Source organism: Rattus rattus, chromosome 2 (assembly GCF_011064425.1).
Source record: "Rattus rattus isolate New Zealand chromosome 2, Rrattus_CSIRO_v1, whole genome shotgun sequence".
NCBI lineage: Eukaryota > Metazoa > Chordata > Mammalia > Rodentia > Muridae > Rattus > Rattus rattus.
In genome coordinates, this window is record NC_046155.1 from 113,890,271 (window position 1) to 113,912,758 (window position 22,488).

General features: G+C 35.9%; 1 protein-coding gene across 2 annotated transcripts in view; it reads right to left on the bottom strand.

The window, feature by feature from the left end:
• Window positions 1-1,417: 1,417 nt before the first annotated feature.
• Nox4 (NADPH oxidase 4) overlaps window positions 1,418-22,488 on the bottom strand; it is a 152,374-nt gene continuing 131,303 nt past the window's right edge. Inside the window, exons 14-18 of one of the 2 annotated variants that reach the window (XM_032895944.1) lie at window positions 21,109-21,228; window positions 18,938-19,046; window positions 16,938-17,006; window positions 15,080-15,180; window positions 1,418-2,067 (exon numbers count right to left, since the gene is read on the bottom strand). In XM_032895944.1, the coding sequence (XP_032751835.1) occupies window positions 1,947-2,067; window positions 15,080-15,180; window positions 16,938-17,006; window positions 18,938-19,046; window positions 21,109-21,228 (520 nt within the window). In that variant the 3' untranslated portion in view covers window positions 1,418-1,946. The remainder of the gene's footprint in view (window positions 2,068-15,079; window positions 15,181-16,937; window positions 17,007-18,937; window positions 19,047-21,108; window positions 21,229-22,488) is intronic. The other variant, XM_032895945.1, reaches the window with a different exon arrangement.

Consider the following 22,488-nt stretch of genomic DNA (forward strand, 5'->3'; position numbering starts at 1 on the left):
TCTTCAATCATTTTTCTTTTTTCATAAACCAACAACTCCCTCTCCTCGAGATTGTTGATTTATCTGTTGCATGGCTAAATTTATAAAAATTCCATGGACACCATTTTAATTTTAGTATTTATTGCCATCAAAATTAGCGATTTAGGGCTTACACAGCAGAATCTGCCACCATACAATCTTTCAAAGGAAACGAAGCTGTCTTCTCTATGTGTGAGAAAGCTTTAACTTATTCCTGTTCTAACATAAACGTGTTTAACAAACAGATGCTTGAACATGCGCCGGAATTTAGATTAGGCAAGGAAGTTCACTCCACCTAGCAAGCAAGTCTGAAATATCATCTTTGTTTTTTAAAAGTTTGACCTGAATTACTGAAATCTGATAGATTCTCATAGTCAGTCATATGAATACGTTATAATCAGTAAGAAGTCAGTATTGCACATTAAGCTTGGATCAACTCAAGTTTCTTTTTTATGAGTTCTTTGCCATATGTGTTTTGTGAAAAGCCTTTTTCATCTAGACAGTATTGCAAAGATGTCGTAATTTATTTGTCTCCACAGTTTTATCTACAGGAGCATTGCACGTTGCCCGTAGGAGGGATAAGAAAGTGTTCCAAGGATAAAAGAACAATATGTGTAGCTAAATATACATGTGGTCGTTGGTGCTAGATATTGTAGTGTGCTTGACTATTTATCGGTGAATCACATGAAAGCCAAATAATAATGACATTTATCGTTATCATGTGATACACAAAAGATTAACAAGAATAAGGCAAGGTATGAATTTCAGCAATCTGTTCTATTTGATAGCATTAATAGTTATCTACCAAACTAAAGTGGATAAACTGTATGAATATCTTCTTTATTAAGTTAGTAATGTAGACTTTCCTTCTGATTTGGGAATATTAAATAGTGAGAGGTCATACATTGATTGGATCACATGAACAGGGAACTTAAAACTAGTAACTCACCATGGTTTCAAACGGTGGAAAAATAATATTAGTGATTCTAAACTAAAATTTTAAGTTCTACATTTGTAGAAAGCAAAGCAGGGTACCATTTCTGGTACATGAATTCCACATCTCTTGTCTGAAAACAGAGGGAGTCAGTGGAGAGAGGTCTTGTGCTTCCGTGTTCCGTGCAAGATACAAAGCTCTTTGGGGTCTAAGCATAAACTTAAAACAGCACCTTAAGGGGCTCTGCTCTCAGTTTTCATAACTACGCCATAGCACTAAGTTGAACAAATTTGTCATCAAACAGTTCTATTGTTTCATTGTGTCAAAGGTTGGCTGAGGGGGAGCAGATTTTCCTACACATAGGGTAAGATGCAAAAATACGAAAGTCGGTGCGACATCCACAGGGGCATAAGACTTGTGAGCGTGTAGACTAGGAACGCTACAGGGAGGCATGAGAGTCAGTAGTGAAGCAGCAGACATGATCTACCCGTATTGATAGAAAGTTTTGTGCTACAGTTTCAACCTCCAAGTGTTTGCCTGGAGCCCATCTAAATTAAAGCCACTCCACTTATTCACAAGGTAGAAAATGGAGTCTGAGTTTCAATGAATTTTTAATTTTGTTCAATCTTTGAACCTGTTCGACTGAAAACAATTTAAAGTGGGCTGCGGCTATCAGCTTCAGAGTGAGTGAGTTCAGCTCCTCATTAAAGAGTTCTTGAATTTCCCATAAAAATCAACAGTGTGCATCTAACAGCATTCTTTTAATTTGCCCATCAATATGTGAATCACCACATCAAATATTCTTCAGGGCCCCTTTGGCTTGCAGATTAACCATGTCATTTTGCCACATTTTTTGAATTCTCATTTTAAATAATCATAAATAGCAAAACTTTGATATTCTTTGGCATAGCATAGCTGTCTGATTCAGCCGAGTCTCTAAGTCTTAGAAATTGCACTTGTTCCTTCTTTAGAGTCCCAGTAGTCTCCTAAGGTTTTAGCTGAAAGATTCTTTATTGTATTCAAATTTTGTCCCATATGAGTTGTTCCGGTTACTCAAATTATGAAGAGTCTTGGAAATAGAACTGGGTCCACAGCAGAAAACTCCAACTGTTTTCCTGGAAAGTGAAGAGAAGAAATGGAAATCAGGTACAAAATTTGGCAGAACATGACAAGCAGAGAACTGTATGAACATGGGTTTAAGGTATTTGCAAACTTAATTTCTTGCTGCTTTACATTTTAAAACAATTCTCCAATTATGATACTCACAGTTGAATTCAGAAAGAATGTAACTATAGGCATAAACTGGCTGCTAGAAATTATGCAGTGTGTTTTGTATTATCCCCATATGCCACTGGTAACCACACTAAGAGAGAGCGAATGAATAAATGCCACATAATTAATTGGAATTTTGGAATATTGTTCTAAGGATTTTGCATTGAGTTGAGAGAGAGAGAGAGAGACAGAGAGAGAGAGAGAGAGAGAGAGAGAGAGAGAGAGAGAGAGAGAGAGAGAGAGAGATTACCAATTGGAAACCATTTTTATGCACCTGCAAGCATCCCCCGACACATGCATCTATATATACTTCTTTAGTTTATGCACTGCAGGGTTCATGGGAAAGGACAAGTAGGCTTTGATTATAATATAATATAAAACTTCTGTCAGTAAGCAAAAACATGTATTTTTAACAAATAGGAAAAATAAATACCAAGAATTAAGTATTTCAAATTGATTTTTCCTCCAAGGTTTACTGATAAGCACTGACTTCCTTTATGATAACAAATGTTGAATTCTTATCCCAGTGAAGACAAATGCAGTCTGCTCACATTACTTCAACAAAATTGAGAGCAGAAGACAAAGAGCAGAATTTATATAAACTCATACAACCAGGCGAAACATTTTTATTAAGGCTTTTCTCTTCAAAAATGAAAGGAGAATCACGAAAACAACATTTCTTTACAGTCATGATGGTAAAATATAGATATCTTCTTCCATTAGAGAAGAAAGAAAGCTTCAGGTACACCTCAGGGTAAGTGCTGTTTCCCAGCATTCATAAAATCCTGACTTTGAACTGCATCCCTGCAATTATGACAAACCTACTATTATATGTACTTCACCCACATACCCACACACACATTAATGTAAAGGTTAATTGTTGTTACTGTATACAAGGGATCATGCATCTCCAAGAAGTCACAGGATGACAAATAAAAAGCTTAGGATCAGGCGTGGGCAGCTTTTCTGAGGTGTTGTACAGGGTGTAATGAATGCTATTGTCATTGTCCTTGGCTTCCCACCAGAATTTGATACTCAAGACATCATTACCGAATATACTATACACTTTCATCACAGGACATAGAAGAGTCAAGTTGCTCTGTGATGAGGAAGCTTTCTCCTGCATAGATATCTTTCACAGTCAAAAATGATTCCATGTAGGCTGTTGGACATAAATGTTATCAAGAGTCTTACTGAGCTCTGAATACTGAGAGCTACAATAAGGACTAAGTGGTGAGATATGTGTAACCAACTGCTGTCTGATTGTGTTTAAGACCTACTTCACAGGAGGAATACATACCTTATACTATACATCCGGGTAAGAAGACATGGCAGGGAAGCTAACAGGCTCTAGGGGTGAATCCACTACTATTATTCTGCTACATGAACATAGTACTAATCAATCCACTAAATTGATATCTTTATACCCAAAATCAGTTCAGATCTGAAAACTCAGCAGAAAATGTTGCACTAAGTTAATGTAGAAACTTACAACTGGTCAAAGTGCAGAAAATTAGTATCCGTGGAATACTCTTCCACATATGGGGCATCTTATAACACATTTCTACTAAAGGCTCAGGCGCTGTGATGGAAGAAGGGGTGATTTTTAAGTACCAGCGTATAGGGAGGACTGTGATGAAAATCTCTGAACATAGTAAGACTGTTAACACTCATGATGACAGCTGTGTTTGTCTGCACAAGACCCACGCAAGATCAGGAAAATCAGCATTGCAGCATGGAGGTAGGGTTCAAGAGCCACCACCCTGAACTGAGGAGTTATGGACGGTTGATGGATGTTAAAGAGAGAGTCAGTTTTTTAAGGGTCTGGCTCTTGGTAGGTCAACCATCCTACACATTTGTATGAAGACAGCACAAACTGAATTTGGTTGTTTTAAAGTGATGTGAAGTTGGGAAGTGTGGGGAAAGGGAATCTGAGGGAAGGTAGGGGGAGCTGAAGGAAACTGTGCTCAAAATATACTTTATATATTCATAAAACTCTCAGATATTTTATCATCTATCTATCTATCTATCTATCTATCTATCTATCTGTCTGTCTGTCTGTCTGTCTGTCTATCTATCTATCTGTCTATCTATCATCCCAAAGATGTGTGAACGAGGTGTTTCAGAAACTGAACACATACTATACTCTCTTGGGGAAAAAAAATCAAGAAAACAAACCAAACCTACATTTACCATTTCTTTCAGCCTGGCAACAATCGATATGACAAAGAACAGTGTGGGAAACTACAAAAGTATCATTGGTTAAAGAGACCAAACAAACAAAAAACAAAACAAACAAAACAACAATAACATGAGCTATGAGTTTGTGGAGGCCAAAGCAGCTATAAATTATGTGATAGATTAAAGAAGAAATGGAAAATATGCAGCAAGAGGAGCCAGTGTTGTGGAAAGGAGAAATCTCAAGTCCTGGTGAGGAAAAAAATTAAGTCATATGAAAAAAGAAAACCACATAAATTTCTTCAAAGACTACAAGAGATCAATAAGTTAAACACTTTCAAATAATTTCTAAAAACATAAGATCTGTGTCCCATGGTCCCTAGTTTGTGATCCTATAATTGTCCCCTTATTTGTAAAGAGTAGTTAGTGGAGATGTTAAAATTAGCAGTAGATTTCAAGGTGATACATCTTATAATATGAAATCACAAAGCAGGTTTTCCTTTTAAAGGACAAACTGAACCAAAGTAGTGGAACTTCACGGAATAATAAGCCCAATACACTTGGGAAGAATAATTTAAAATTGGCCAAACCTTAAAAGCGGCAGGCACTTAAATGTTATCAGAAAGGCCTGTGTGTGGAGGTGAGTGCAACAACATGAACTCAGCATGCACTGCTTCCTTCTAACTCTCACACATACCCCTTCCTCAGAAATCTAAAAGAAAGATAGTACCTACCTAGGAGTATTTTAACTGATTCATTTCCCTCCACTCTTAAATTGATGTTCTAACTTCAAATGTAACTATTATTGGACAGAGGACACTTAGGATGATTAAGTAAAAATCAAAGAGGAAAGATGGGTTTAAATACAATAAGTAGGATAATTGGAGGGAGTTTAAATGCTAGTATTGTGTGCACATAGAAAATTAGGTCATACGAAGGAGCACAAGGAGGGCATCCATCTGCCAAACAGGGGGACAATGTATTTCCTTAAAAGAGAAAGGGAAGGTATGCTTAAAAGACATAATTCCACTTCTAGGATTTAATACAATTTCTAAGTGGTTAGGTAACTAGACAGGTTAATAATATAGTAACAGGTATTGACAAAGAAAAGAGAAAACTAGAAGGCATAACATTAGAATCTATCCAAATCAAATTCTATAGCGAATAAAGACTGAGAAAAATACTGCCAGCAGTCTGTGGATAATAACTGTTTTAACATGCATGCAACTGCTATCATGGTGGCAGCAAAGACACAATGGGATAAACTGAGTTTTCTACAAAGCATTTCTCAAATATGATGTAAAATCCTCCCAACCCATAAATCCAAAAATCTCCTGAACTTCAAGAAAATACTGAAAGGGTATAACAAAGAGAAAACTTGAGAGATGCCTAGAAAGGGATAAAATCTATATATTATGCATGATAAAGGGAAGAAGAAATGTGAAGGCAATAGGCATGTGCCTCAAAATAAACATGTCAGGGTGTAGTAGAGTGACAGATATCTGAAAGTGCCAACAAAGCAAAATGTCAACTATTGTGTAATAAGCTCTATCTATACAGAAATGTCTTTGAAAGTGAAAACAGAATCAAAAGTTTTCTAACAAAAACTGAATTTACTGAAAGAAAAACACTATTACAAGGAAGCTCATAAAAATTCATGAAGAGGCAAAGTGTTATCAAGGTGGCATTCTGGTTAGCTGTTATTGTCAACTGAGAGGCTCTACCAGGAGCAGACTGAAACAGATGCCACAATCAACCATTGGACTGAGGTTGGGGACCTCTGTGGAAGAGTTAGGGGAAGGATAGAAGAATCTGATGGGGATTGCAGTCCAATAGGAAGACCAAGAGTGTTAACTGAGGGTGCAGGTAGCACCCTCTCAGAGGCTAAGGTAGGGTGGATAGGGTAAATAATTCTGGGAGGAATGGAAGGGGGGAAACATTTGTGATATGAATAAATAAAATAATGAATAAAAAACTGATAAACTGTAGTACAGATCTAGAAAAAAATTCCTCCAATTTTGACTTCATTACAATTCCCATGTGACCTTCACACAGCTCTACAGATCCAAGAGCTTCAATACTGGGAAGTTGAGAATGAGCTCAAGAGCTTCTTTCTTTCTTTCTTTCTTTCTTTCTTTCTTTCTTTCTTTCTTTCTTTCTTTCTTTCTTTCTTTCTTTTTTGCTAACCACTTATGCTTAAAGAAAAAAAAGGTTGGGAACCAACTGTCCAAAGCTGTTACTTCAGAAGGCATGACAACTGGAGAAAATACTCATAAAAATAATGAATCCAAAGCAACATAGAAGATGACAAAATGATGAACACATAAACATGCTAGGATTAAACTGATATGCTCAAATCCAACAATATCTCTATGAAATTCAAAATCAACAGAGTTAAAGTTTTAATGTACTTGAAATTATATATATATATATATATATATATATATATATATATGGAATTTCAAGGACCCATAGATCCAAAACTATAGTTGATTTCAACACATTGAGAAAAGTAAACAAGACCATAAGTATACTAAAATTTTGAACACTACCATTAACTAATTAAAACTATTGTCACCTGTTGTTTATTACTCAGCCAGTCAACAATAGTTAATTAAAAAATCATTTCAAATGAGTATATCAGATAGACCATATCCTGGTCAGTGAAACTGATCTCAATAAGTTTTAAGAAGTGAGTATTATTTTTCAACAGAGTCTTTCTTTTTCCCTGGATAGATTGTGGGTGTAGTCTATTCTGGTAGAAAAGGCGTAACTGTAAGAGCATGCGGTGGTTAATACCATCACACCCCATAATCAAGGATTAGGGAGCATTGAATGTGGTTGAACCTCTCCATTCTCCTTTTCGTTGATTCTGAGACAGCAGCTAATGGAATGGTGATATTTTCACAGTGTTTATTCCACATTAGGTAATCATCTCTGTAAAAACCCTCACACAAACATCCAGAGATTTATTTCTATGATAATTCTAAACCCTGTCAAATTGATAATCCAGATGCACAAAGTGGAAATGTAAGTTTTCTTACTCCAATATCAAGTGAATTCACAGACAGAATCAGTCATTTCTAATTGCTTTGCCTATCTTAAACATGCTAGTAAATAAACTAACTTTTTCATGCTCACCCCTGTCTTACAAAGTTTACAAACTCTCCAGCTAATAAGTGGAATGAAAGAATAGCACAAGGAAAGAAAAATGGAAGAGCAGCTAAAATTAAGGAGCAGTTAAGTGGTAGTGTGGAAACCTAGTACAGGAGAAGCTTCACACACACACACACACACACACACACACACACACACACACACACACACACACACACACAAACACAAAGAAGATCTAAATAAAATCACAAAATAATATGGGAGACAGAAGGACACCTGGACTTTCCTCATCACCAAATGAAGCTTCAAGTAGCAGGATTGGGTTATATTTAATAGAGTAGTTGCTCAAAGGGATCCCATTGGAAGGCCAAAACAACCCAGGCTGTTGGCAGGACTAAAGGCTGATCTTCACAAACTGATGGTATGACCCCATTGCTTGACCTATACAACCCACTGAATACAGTGAAGTTGGTCTGCTGCCTACCTAGAACCTTCATTCCTAAGGGTTAGTTTCCTTAGTACCAGATGGTATGCTGCATGTTACCAAAAGAGAAATATAAACACCATGCCAGCTACAGTGGAGTCCTCCTTGCAGGTCAAACTAGAGCAATTGTGGTGCAAAGTTTGTGGGAGTAACCAAGCAATGCTGGATTTAACTTAAAGCCCGATCCATAAGATGAAACCCATAGCTGATGTTCTCTGAGTGACTAGGAACTTGTTTAGGAAGAAGGGGGAAAACCAAATACTACTACTATCTTGCTAAAGGGATGTATTGATAAAATGGCTCCCAACGACATTCTGTTATATTCACAGATCAGAGCTTTGCTTGGCCATCATCAGAAAAGTTTCTTCCTAAGCATATTAGGGATCTTAGATCTGAAATAACTAGACACATGTCCCCATCCTTAAATAGAAGTTATCTCCAGTTAAGAGCCCCTTGCATATGAAATTTTAATTTTCTCACTGGGGAATCTTGAAGATAGTCTGCATGTCCAGGACTAGATGGCCAACGAAATAAATTCAATAGCAGTTTTGGAGGTTCTTTGTCTCCTAATGTTACATTAGGGATTTTTATTTTTTTTAAATTTATTACTGTTTTTAAATTTTACTTTACAAGTCATTTGCATATGTACTATGGCTTCCAGTTAAGCATTTTTTAGGGGATTCCTGAGTATTTCAAAAACTGTCTCGTCATCTACGCCTTTTCCTTGTGACTTACCTTGTGTACTTTCCTTCTGCTATTTTGTTTTATTCTAATCTGTTTGTCTTTGTTTTATCATGTCATGTCGTATTATATTAATTATTATACCTTAGAAGCCTGTTGCAGAAAAGGGTGGTGGTTCCATATGGGAAGGAAAAGAAACAAACCATAACCAGAATGTTATATGAAAAAAATATCTATTTTCAGTAGAAGAAAAGAAAGTAGTTTTTAAATATTTATATATAAAATTTGTTTGACAGGGTGTGCTCCTCTCCAGTTTAAAACTTAATCAGAAGATTTTCAAACAAATCTGTATAAGTATCAAAATATAATTGAAAATATCTGCATATTTGAAGCTGATTAGAATAACTCTAAATATGTCAAGAACAAAGGAAAAATTACATGAAAATTAACTTTTTCACGACCTGTATAATAATGAAAAATGTAACAAAAGTGAGATACAAAGTTGTGTCATAGAAAATTTTATAAGATTATATAAAAATTGTCCATGATCAAAACATAAGAGTCTCATCAAAAGCTAATTAAAAAACATTTGAAAATACTGTTTAAAAAAATCAATAATTATCTACTGTAGGGTCAATATATTTTTTTGCTTAAAAAATTAAAGCTTATGTTTCGTGTTTGTATATCTATGAATTTGTACACTATTTTTTATTGCAATGAGAAACATAATGAGCAAAAGCAATTTTGGGAGTAAAAGATTGATTTCACCTTACAGCTCCTCCCATCAAGAAGAGATGTTGGGGCAGAAACTACAGGCCAGACTGTAGGCAGAAACTGAAGCAGAATCCACTGCTTACTGGACTGCTCTCAAGGGCTTGCTGTTTCTACATCCCAGTACCATCTGCCCAGGGGTGGCACTGCCCACAGAAGCTGGACATATCAATCACCAGTCAAGAAAATGTTTCCACAGACTCTCCTGTGGGCCAGTATTATGGGGCATTTACTCAACTGAGGTTCCTTCTTCCCAGATGACCGTACTAAGTATCAAAGTTGCCAACAGACAATCAGCACAAAGGCATTTACACAGGTTCTCGAAATTTCTTTAAGAATTTATGACAAAAAACAGCAGCCACCTCTGAGATATAGAATCTAGACATGCAATCTATATCATATACAATATGGATGCCACTGTCTTAATACATTAACCTTTTCTGAAAATAAGAAAAAATCATGTTCATCCAGCATACAGTGTTAAAAACTCAATGTATGTGTTAGTCATCTTTTTAGTTTATTGTTTCAGTGACTTATATGCATGAGGTTAACCAAATGTTTTATTTTAAGTGAAGTCTTCTATTGATGTCGTATTCAGTGTTCTAATTAATAATTGTTAGGGTATCAATCCATTATTTCCCAAGTATGTTTTATAAAATATAAATAATTAAAACACAAATAATTAATTTCACAACCATGTCGCAGAGTAAATGCACACAGCAAGGGGCAGTACAGAGGATCAACAGTAGATGGTGAACATTCACTCCTATACCAGTTTCACAAGAAAGGAACAAATAAACAGATTATCAGTCTGAAGTATAAACTTTATGACAATTAGTAATTCTCACAGACTAATGGGAGGAGCTAATAATCCTGACCTGATTTGTTATAAGAGTGCCAGAGCACTGGGGTGTGGATTTAGATTTGCACTAAGGAAACTGATGAAATTTTCATCCATGTGGTATGGAAAACAAAAGAGGTTCTTGTTCTCAGAATTCAGTATGTAGCAGTGTTGAATGTTTCTGTGATCCAAGGGTCAGATCAATAGGACAAAATTATCACATCTAATGCCAGAGACGGAAGAAAAGAATATGTCCAAAACTGGACTGAGATTTTTTTTCATCATTACTAGGAAATGGAATTTTAGAAAGTATCACTGTTTTGAAGTAATAAATAATCATTCTCTGTCCATTAGAAAAGTACTTTATCAAAGAAAAAAGAATGCAACTGAAGTAATTTCAAACACGCCTCAACTTGAACCACACGGGTAGCTTTAATTCTTTACATTTGGCTCCTTTGACTTCAATTTAATCTTCTGAATGAAATTTTCTGAGGGAGCAATTAGAGGCCACAGTAAGTTAGTGGTCTTTTCAAGGCATTTGATTGTTCATGAGTTTATGGGTTGGAGAACCTCATTAAACCTCATCTTTCTACAAGCTGGCCTATACATTTAGAAATAATACTGTCTATGTATATCAAAACGAATTTTTAAAATTATAAAATTTTCAACTACATTCATACAGTACATAATGAAATTTCAACCAAATATTTATCACACCTCATTGTGGCCCCATAACATAAAAAACAAAACAAAACAAAAACCAGAACTATAAAGTTCTTGCTAATGAAAAATCATTTTTTCATGATACATAATACTTAATGATAAATGATGATGTTGCTAGTAGGCTTATATATTTACTATATTACACATTTGTTATTTGATACTATAATCCATCAACTTACTTAAAAAGAAAAGGTTTACTATATAAGAAAAGCAGGCTTAGACATGTCTGGTTTACTACCACTCTTGGCTAGATTATTTTTTCTTATGAGTAACTTTACCTTATATTGTATTATTCTTTATATCATTAGGAAAACTGGACTGCATTGTATCTCTATTTAAATAAGCATACGCATATTTTGACATATATAGAGATTTGGAGATCTGACATATGTTTTAAGCATGTTTATACATTTAAGTATCCTCTGTATATATTGAAATGTATTTTTAAAATTATAAATTATTCAACTGCATTCATGAACCACATAATGACATTTGCATCAAAGATTAAGAACACATATGATAAAAAAAAAGAACACATATGATTATGGTTCCATAACATGAAAATGTGAGGGCTAGTATTTTTCCACCAGCCTCAGACAGCTCCTCCCATCCAGGAGGGAGTGCAGCAATCCTGTCTAGGGCAGTCTCTGAGATCACCAGGAGCCCTGTCTTCACAGTAGGACTGTCTTAACATTGTCTAAAGGAATGCATTTCAAGGACCCTGGCACTGCCCTGGTTTGTAGCCAAACTCTCACCAATGCCCCTGTATGCCCAATCTCTATCCCGCCCTTTATGAAATGTATAAAACTGTACTTTATGGATTGATCGGGATTTGCTTCTCCTCAAGAGGTTGGCTGACCTCATCTAGCTGGACATAAAAAATTCCTCATGCCATTACAGCGGTCTCTAGTCTCATGTCTCATTCACGGGAGTCTCTTGGGTTGAGTCTTACAAAAATAGAACTAAAAGTTCCCCTTACTTAATGATGCTGTACCTGTCATTAATACTTAAGTACAGCACATTAAAAATGAGTTTGTGGTGAAGTTGGTATAAACAAATAGACTGCACTGCGAACCCTGTACAATAATATCTAAGTATGTGCTACATGATGCTTTCACAGTGATGAACCTCCCCAATGATACATATCTTCAAACAAATCTATCCCACACTAGTAACTGAATAGTAAACACAGTCATGTTAAAATATTAACTGGTGAATAAGCTAGTCATAAAATATTTGAAAGCAAACTTATAATTTATGTGCATGCTGATATAGAAGAAAGATAAATTTAAGAATCAAAGTATACCTTTTCAGGTGTAAAAATATATTGGATTCTGAGAGAATTCAAGGGGTTAGTGGAATAGCAATTCAAGTTTAAGGGGAAATGATGTACAATTTCCAGTTAGTAAACAAGAGCTTCTTCAGGCACCATTTTAACAACCAAGCAACTACGATATTTCTATTCCGGTGTATATGTTTAAAGTAATTCATTTTAAAATATCTAAATTTACAATATTTAAATTGCAACTTATAAAACATCAGAAAATTAAACTCAAGTTATAAACTTAAAACAGAACATCAATGGCTCAGGCTCTAAGATCAACTACTGACAAATGGAATCTCCTAAAATAGAAAAGCTTCTGTAAGGCAAAGGATACTGTCAATAGGACAAACCAGTAACCTACAGATTGTTAAAAGACTTTTACCAACCTGACATCTGATAGAGGGCTAATATCAAATGAAATCAAAGAACTCAAGAAGTTAGACTCTAGAGAACCAAATAACTCTATTAAAAAGATGTACAAAGCTAAACAAAGACATTCTCAACTGAGGAATCTTGAGTCGTCAAGAAGGAACTAAAGAAATGTTCAAGATCCTTAGGCATCAGGGAAATGCAAATCAAAACTCTGAGATTCCATCTCACATCAGAAAAAATGGCTAAGATTAAAAACTCAGGTGACAGCAGATGCTGGTGAGGATGTGGAGAAAGAGGAATACTCCTCCATTGTTGGTGGAATTGCAAGCTAGAACAACCACTCCAGGAATCAATCTGGCGGTTCCTCAGAAAATTGGAAATAGATCTACCCAGCTATACCTCTACTGGGCATATACCTAAAAAGATGCTGCAACATATAACAAGGACACGTGCTCTTCTATGTTCATTGCAGCCTTATTTATAATAGCCAGAAGCTGGAATCAACCCAGATGCCTCTCAATGGAAGAATGGATACAGAAAACGTGATATTATTTACACAATGGAGTGCTACTCAGCTATTGAAAACAATGGCATTGGGAAATTCGCTGGCAAATGGATAAAATTAGAAGATATTACCCTGAATGAGGTAACCCAGGCACAAAAGAACACACATAGTACGAACTCACTGATGAGTGGATATTATCCCAAAAGCTCACAATGCCCACAGTACAACCCACCGACCACATGGCGCTCATGAGGCAGGAAAACCAGGTGTGAATGCTTCAGTCCTGCATTGAGGGGGGAAGAGGATGATCAAGGAAGGTGAAGGGAATGGGTTTCTGGAAGAGAGAGGGGAAGGGGAGGAAAAAGGGGGCAATATCAGGTGCCGGAGGGGATGGGAAAGATGTAGAAAGTCAGAAAATCTAATAAAAATATGTAGCAGTGGGGGATGAGGAAGAGGGGACAGCCACTAGAGGGTCCCTAGATGCCAGAGAAATGAGACACTCCCAATACCCAAAGGGGATGACTTTAGCCGAAATGTGCAGAAAAGGGAAGATAGAACCTGTAGAGACCATCTCCAGCACAGGCATAGACTCCAACCGAGGGATGGGGTCACATACCTATCTCAAAGTTTTTAACCCAGAAATGTTCTTGTCCGAGGGAAGAACAGGGACAAAACTGGAGCAGAGACTGAAGGAAGGGCCATCCAGGGACCGCCCCACCTGGGGATCTACCCTGGCTACAGACACCAATCCAGACATTGTTTCAGTTGCTAAGAGGCACTCGCTGGCAGGAACCTGGTGTGATTGTTCTTTGGGAGTTTCAGCAAGCAACTGACCAATACAGATGTATGTGCTTGGAGCCAACCATCAGACTGAGCTCAGGGACCCTGGTGGAGGAGCAGGCAGAAGGACTAGAAGAGCAGGCAGGAATTGCAACCCCATAGGAAGAACAACATTGGCTGGCTGAACCAACCAGTGTCCCCAGGGATTAGACAACTAACCATGGAATATACAGGGAGGGATTCACTGGTTTAGATACATATGTAGCAGAGATGGCCTTGTTTGACATCAATGGGAGGGGAGGCCCTTGGTCCTGTGAAGGTTTGATGCCCCAGTGTAGGGGATGCTGGAGTGGTGGGGTAGGAGAGGATGGTTGGGTGGGGGAGCACCCTCATAGAGGCAAAGAGGAGGGAGGAGAGGGCAGATGTGGGATGAGGCTTTGTGGAGGGATAACGGGGAAGTGGGATATCACTTGAGATATAAATGAATGGAATGCTTAACAAAAATAAACATAATTTCTGAACGTGACTATTGCTAGAAGCATTGGTGACATTACCTTATTTACCCAATTTGACACTGAAAATCTTTTATGTTGATTGTCTGATATATACCATGAAAATAAATATCGATGTTAATCTAAGTGGTGGTTGTGCATGCCTTTAATACTAGCACTTGACAGGCAGATGATCTCTGTGTTTGAGGTAATGTTGGTCTTCAGAAAATATTCCAGGACAGCCAGGGCTACACACAGAAACCCTATCTCGACTCCCACTCCCCCGCCAATTAATACATAGATAAATAAACAAATATCAACGGTAAAGCAAGTACACAGTTTTAAAAGTAGGTGAGTGACTCTAATTCACAAATACTTAACTATTTCTAATTCATTTTTAAGTTATTCTGTATTCCAGGTTTTTAGAGTGATAACTAGTTTACTTCATTTATTGATTGAAAATTAGTGTTCAAAAGACTTTGTGGTAAACATAGTGGCAATTCATCTTCAAACATTTCACAGGATGGCCCAGGGATATTTTGATTCGGTCTTCAGCCATATGTTAACTTTGTGAGGCATATTACTTACCCTCTGTTACATTTTGCTATTTCATCAAATAAAAGCTTCCACCGAGGACGCCCAATAAAAAGTCTAGAATTCAATGTGTGGTATTTTTCTCCAATTATCTTCTGTCAAAAAGAAAGGACATATTTTATAAGATGCAGCTTTGGATAAACAGCACGTTTCTCTTATAAGATTTCAGCTGGGCTAGCATCTCCTTCCAAATTATTGTGACATAAATAACAAAATGGAATTCTATGAAGTACAACCATTACAAAGTGTCACTTTTATTTTCTTTCCCTTCAAAATTCAGTATTCTTTTGAATGTCATTTTCACAAACTGATGACTTGCCTTGATTTTAGTTATTGGCTTCATTCTTAAAAAAATTCAATATAAGATGAAGAACATATTCCAGTTCATCACACACTACTAAGTGGGCTCAAAACTAAATGTCATTGACATATGTTTGTACCTAAGTACATTTGTCAAACTAAGATATTATATGAGTAGATTAGCAAAAATTGTCATCACAAATTTGGGGTAAAACTCTAGATATGATCTCCCAAGACACCTGATGTCAAAGTCTGTACCCAATCATCCGGTGACTGGTAATGGGCTCATCCTTGCAAAGAATAAACACTTATTCTTAATTGACAGTGAACTGTCAGAGGGAAATAAGGAGGGGAGAAAGTGCTTGACTTTCAGTTAAGCAGACTCAATACCAGATATAATTTATCTCTCCTTACTTTATCATTAGATTATTATATAAATATATTTATCAATATCATATATAACCTAGTTACAATTTTATCAGAAAAAAATAGATTTTCCTGTTTTACAGCTGTGGTAAAATGAAATAAAAACAATAAGCTATTAACTAAAACCTTTGGAAACTGATTAGGACAGTTTTTAGGTACCTGATAAGCATTCATATTTTATTTGAAAAATAATAAAAAGGGATGAAGAAAAAGAATATTAAAAATCTAGGGCTTATTCACTGAAATTCTTGCCTTGTAAGTTTGAGGGCTTGAGCAAAATCCCTGGAAGCTATGTACAAATGCTGAATAAGAAAATGTGCACTTGTAGTGACAGTTATGAGGTGAGATGTTGGGTGTTTTTGGCTCACTGGCTAGGCAGTCTGGCCTAATCGGTGGGTTTTTAGATAAACATCTTGTCTCAAAGGAGGTGAGGAATTTAAGAATAACTTTCATGATTATACCCTCAGCTCTGTAGGAAGTGTACACATGTACTTGTGTGCACAAAAACACAGAAACACACAGACTTTAAAAAAAATGTGGAAAAACATTTGCACAAATATTCATCACATTATGCAACTATTTGATATTTCTAAACATTAGTTTGATTCCCATTATAATATGGAGAGTAATAATATGCATTGCTCAAATTAACTGAGATTATCCAAAATGATGTATGGGAAAATTCTCAGCTTAGTCTCTCTTATAGTAAATAAGGCATGATGGCTCTTAATGTTTCTATGTTAGATTCCTGTGGGATGGAATGTTTAATTGTGTGTGACTGTATCTTTTCTCATCTCAGAAAACCTTCCCTCTACGGAAGAAAGATCACAAGGTTGTTCATTTATTACTTGATGTCTCCCTAGAGACATGAAATTTGAAATAACCCCAAAGGAGAAAAATGGAATCAGAATGTTTACTTCAGCATGCTGAGAGGAGAACTGAAAGGCACAACAGAATTGACATCAAGGACGAGCTATGGGTTTCCTGGATGTATCCCAATAGAGACTTTCCTCTAGGACATTTCTGCTAAAACCCCATGCAGAAATTTTCTTCTAGTACAGCTCTTACAGTAAATCTTCTATTATCAAGAGGCTCATTTAATTAACAATAACATCCAGCCACATACCTGTATCCCATCTGTTTGACTGAGGTACAGCTGGATGTTCACAAAGTCAGGTCTGTTTTCTTGCCAAAACTGAGGGAACATAAAAATGAAAAGCCTCATCTAAATTCTTTGTAAATATTCAGAGTTTGTACCTAGCATATGTGGTTCTATAATGCAGTAAAGACTTTGGCTTATCATAGTAAATACTCCTAATAAAATAAAAGTAGGCCGAGAGATGATAAGTGATAAACAGACAGTTATTCTCTCAAAATAACTTGCTCTGGTGAAATTTAGTGATTATGGTTTTGATAATAGAAGCAGTCACCTAAATCTAAAGATACATAGTAAATCATGCTAAGCGAGGTATTCTTCCTCTTAGCGTCTTACAAACAACCTCTATTTTACTCTCTAAGATGCCCTAAATTTTAACCCATGGCTTCCCTCATCAATAAACACAATTTTCATTTTAAAAAGGACAGTAGTGATATAGGATATTCATGATAGTAAAATAAATCCAAAGCATAAAAAGTAGATATGCCATCTGGCATTCTATTCATTCACTATGGATTTTCCTCGAATAAAAATCCACAAGACTAGAAGTACACCTGCAAAGAAGAAATCTAGAGAAAGTGAACCGAAAGCTTTCCTTTCCCTCTTTCACCCACAAACTATTGCTAAACATTAACAACTAATGAACTACAAAGTGAACTACTCCAAGTCTCTTTTATAAATGGTGCCATAAAGTAGTTATCACTTCATATTTGGCTTACTTCCATCACTTTAATTAGCATATTATTTCTAAGGTTCAATTAAATTTTAGCATGTATCAGAATTCTCTTCTTCATGTTAAATGATTTTATTATATAAATACACAGTATTTTGTTTTGTCCATCAGATATATATGAGGTGTTTGAGTATTTTGGAATACTGTAAATAATTCTTGTAGAATTATCTTTGTTCAAGTCCATAATTTCAATAATTCTAGGTATACATTTATATCTCTTTTTTCAAAATATAAAGTCTACAAGCCTTCTGCAGTCTACCTTGGCAAGGGTACTACACACATGCATGCATTCAACATACATGCACACACATGCATACCACTCTCCAGTTGCATTTTAGTTTTTCTTATGCTACTACATACCTCCCTTTTCTTCTACCATTGCACTCAACATATGGCTGCATCAGGGAACTTGGAGCGTTAGGTAACCTGACTTGAATTTGCTTCCAAGACATTTGACTAATCAATACACTCAAGACATCCCTACAGCACATGGCTTGGTGGACATTCCTGAACACACTCTTTAAGTAAACAGCCCCTCTGTTGGACACATTGATATATTTCTACTTTCCTTTTCTTTTTGGCCCAAATTGAGATCTCAGAATCAGACGTGCTGCCTATACAGTGGTTTAGTTGTCTATGTTACTCTGACTGCAAGGGAGAGTATAAAAAAAGTGTTTTTATTTTGTTACCTAATATATCTTTAGATCCTAAGACAGATCCTAATTCTCAGGAGACAGTTAAGGTTAATATAAATAATATGTTAGAACTTACAGTAATTCTAGTGACACACACTTGGTAGGTGAAGTAATAGCAGATTTTTCATTCCTAGTGAACTAGTCTGCGAACCTTTTTGATTTTTAAAACTGTATAGTGGATCAAGAAACCTGCTGACTATATAAACAAGACTATGAGGGCAATTTATTATAAAGGAGGTTAGAAGATGCTGTCCTGTCTGTGATGATCACTTTGGCTTTTCTCATTATCTCTAGTCATGTGCATCTTTGTTATTCTATGTTAAAATGCAGAAACACCTGTTAAAATATGCCTGAGAAGACATATATTAACAAACATTCACATCTGAAAAGATGTGCATTCATTTTTATTGGATGTTACCTCTGGTTTTAGATTTAAGAGAACCCTTTATTCTATATATAGTGAGCAATTACTTGCTTTTAAAATATACAAATAAATGTTCAAGAAATTATAAAGCTAAAAATAATAACCATCCCAATATTACCTTGTTATGCAGCACATAGAGCAAGTCTGCAAACCACTGGAATGATTGGATGTCTCTGCAGACCCAGATAAAATACAGTCTTCTTAGCTTGTATGGTTTCCAGTCATCCCTTTAAAAATCAATGTAATGAAGTTGTAACTGGAATTGGATAAACCATACAAAGTCTACGTATTCATGAACATTTGCTTTTCATTCATAATCAACCAATTAAAAAAATAAACAAACAGACCCCAACTTAGCCACTTCCATGCCAATATTTACCTTAACTCTCAAACAGATATGTTACATAATGTAGTGACTAAGATGTCACAGATTGTTATATTTGTCAGATTATACACATCACCTGTTCCAACTTCCAGACCAAACACTAAACTCTTGGATCAGAAGAACGTTGCTCATGAATCTCAGAAAAACAAGTTCTCTATTTCAGTGAACTGTGTCATTGTGCAGGGATCAAAAAGTCATTCAGCCTTGCCCTCACATTTAGTTATAACCATTCCAGTAACTTGGTTGTTTATCCTTTTCTTAATAATCATTGAAAAAAGATTTCACAACCACACACTATGTAATACATTCCAGCCACTCACAATTCCAAGTCTGGATGCCTACTTATGACTATGAGGTAGACTTGAGGTTAAGAAAATGTTCCTTTTTTAATAGTAGCAAGTATCAAAATAACTTGTAATATGTTGTCTGAAACAAATGATTTCGAGATTGCAACTTGCTTATTTTTGTAAGAGTCTCTAATATGTCCTCAAATCATATTTAGTATAATACTAGAAAATGAAATAAAATATTCAAAATATCATTCATTTCTTTTTTTTTATTTTGAGAACAAGACTCTACCTTATCTTGAGCTCATGATTCTCCCAACTAAGCCAAAGGAAAAGTTTTATTTCTTCTTCCTTTTAGATATCCCCTTACACATTTTAATGTGACTTTGTCTTGTTGGGAAGAGAATGGAAGCAATCTGGGAGCACCATCTTGCTGTCATTTTGTTTGTGTTTTATGGTGATGAATGAACTTAAGTTTATAATCCTGGAATGAAAATGCTGAGACTATTTCCCAGTTGGGCAATCTCATCTTTGACATTTCTTTTCCTCAGTCTGTTGCAAATTTGTTAATAATGAAGGAATGAGGTGATGATATGTTCATCATCTTCTCATAAAAGTATTCCCTGAACAAATAATTACAATCATTCCAGACATTTGTTTTTATAATCTATTTACCTTTTTTACTTATAACTTTTTGTTTTATTAATTTCTTTCAAATATAATGCATTCTGATTACTCTCTCCCAAATCCCGTCTTCTCTCTTTCCATCACTATAAACCCACAATGCTACCTCTCTGTTAGTTCCTTTCCCATAATTATGAATTTTGGGTAGATCTGTGACCCATTTAATATACCCAGGGCCATTTTTGATCACAGGGTTGAACTAATCATTGGAGCCTAATGAGATCACCAGTGAGCAATGGTTCGCCCTATCCCTGAGTTTATCAATAGCATATACTTTGCCAATGAAGGATAGGATGACCAGAGCCCCTTCTTCATCTATATCTGAAAACTGATGTGCTCATTTTCCTGCAGACACAGAGGAAGCATGATTGCAATGGTTGTGTGTCATTCAGAAGATGCCATTTAAAGCCTTTATAATCTGTTCCTTTTTACCTCCCTCTACTAAAATAATATCTGATCCACGGAGATCTTCTCTTTATCTTCTTTATTTTTCAGATATACTCCATCTTATAAATTTCTTACTACTTCATTTTCACTTTCCCCAATTGAATGTGAAGTTTCTAACAGTATAGTTTGTTTTTTTATTCATTGTTTTATTTTCAATAACTCAAAGATTAATTGGCACAAGCACACTCCAAAATACTTGTTGATCAAATAAATGAACAGTGACATCACTGTGAGGAGGTCAAGAAAAGAAGGCTCAGAGCAAGTAACTACTGAAAGGAAAAGAAGGTGGGTTTGGTTTTACAAGGAGGATGCTAGGAGCTACAGATCATATACTAAGAACTATTGAATTATTTTATTTGCCATTTAGGATATGGAATTTTAGGAACAGGGTGTGGGAAAACTCTGTAAAGGATTATTTTACATGTAAACTAGATATATTTGAATATTTCTCTATTTGGAGTAACAAGATTCATCAAAGTGACATACAGTAGAGTGTTTAGTATCGATGCAAACGGAGTGACCCCAATGCCTCCAGCCACACACAGACTAACTTCATAGTTCAGTGACTCCTCAAATGGACTTCCAAATGGGCCATCAATGTATAACCTATAGAGAAGGTAGACAAAGTTGAAAAGATGAGAAGTTACTTTTCTATAGCATGTAACATTTGTGCTGAATCCAAATTCTATGCTCTGTGATGGCTTGATGACTAATTGTTTCTTAGTCATAAGTCCAAAGGAATAAGCAATTTGTTTTAAGATATTGATAATGAAACATGAACATTCTCTCATTTCTAAGGTAACTAAAAGTTTAGGAAATTATAGAGATAACAACATGTTAAAATTTGATTATAGTTCATTGTGATAACTGACAAAATGAAAATACTTTTTGATTAAATAATTGAAATAGAATAGTGTATCCTTCAGTAGTGAATGCTCTGGCAGACATATTTAGTCTCATATTAACTATGAAATAGAATATCACAGGAAGGATGAGAAGGAGAAAGAGGAGGAGAAGAAAGAGGAAGAGGAGGAGAAGGAGGAAGAGGAGGAGGAGGAGGAGGAGGAGGAGGAGAAGGAGGAGGAGAAGGAGGAAGAGGAGGAGGAAGCGGAAGAGGAGGAGGAGGAAGAAGAGGAGAAGGAGGAGGAGAAGGAGGAAGAGGAGGAGGAAGGAGGAGGAGGAGGAGGAGGAGGAGGAGGAGGAGGAGGAGGAGGAGAAGAAGAAGAATCCAATGTCTTTCCCTAATTAAATTAGTAAGTATAAATACTACAAAAGAAATCAAAAAGGAAGTTGTTCTTGCTCTGTGTGTGCTTGTCTAAATATGTGTGTGTGTGTGTGTGTGTGTGTGTGTGTGTGTGTGCGTGTGTGTGTGTGTGTGTGTGTGTGTGTGTGTGGTACAACTACCTTGAACCACAAACAAAAATTGTGAATTGTCCACTTGATACCTACCCTTCTTTTATTAGTAACAGAACATTAATTTTATTGAGGGAAGCAAATGTCTAGCCAAAACACCACATTTCCCAGATTCCATTCATCTGTTTTGACTGTGTGGCTATTTTGGCAGATGTAAGAAGCCGTCTCACTTGGATGCTGTGGCTCTCTTGTACTTTATCTTTCCTTCTAAATCCATGATGTCTGAAAATGTCCATTTTATGATCAAAAGAGATAACTGTGATTACTGTAGAATGCCCATACTTATACCGTTTGTTTCATTTTAGACACATTGATAGGAAAGATAGACCCTATGTATGTAACCTGTTTTATAACTTTTATTCCATTATATGTTTTCAAACAGTATATCTTTATAGTGTGTCTACATGTCATTTATGTTTGGTGTCCACTTAAATAGAAGACCAGGTAAGACCA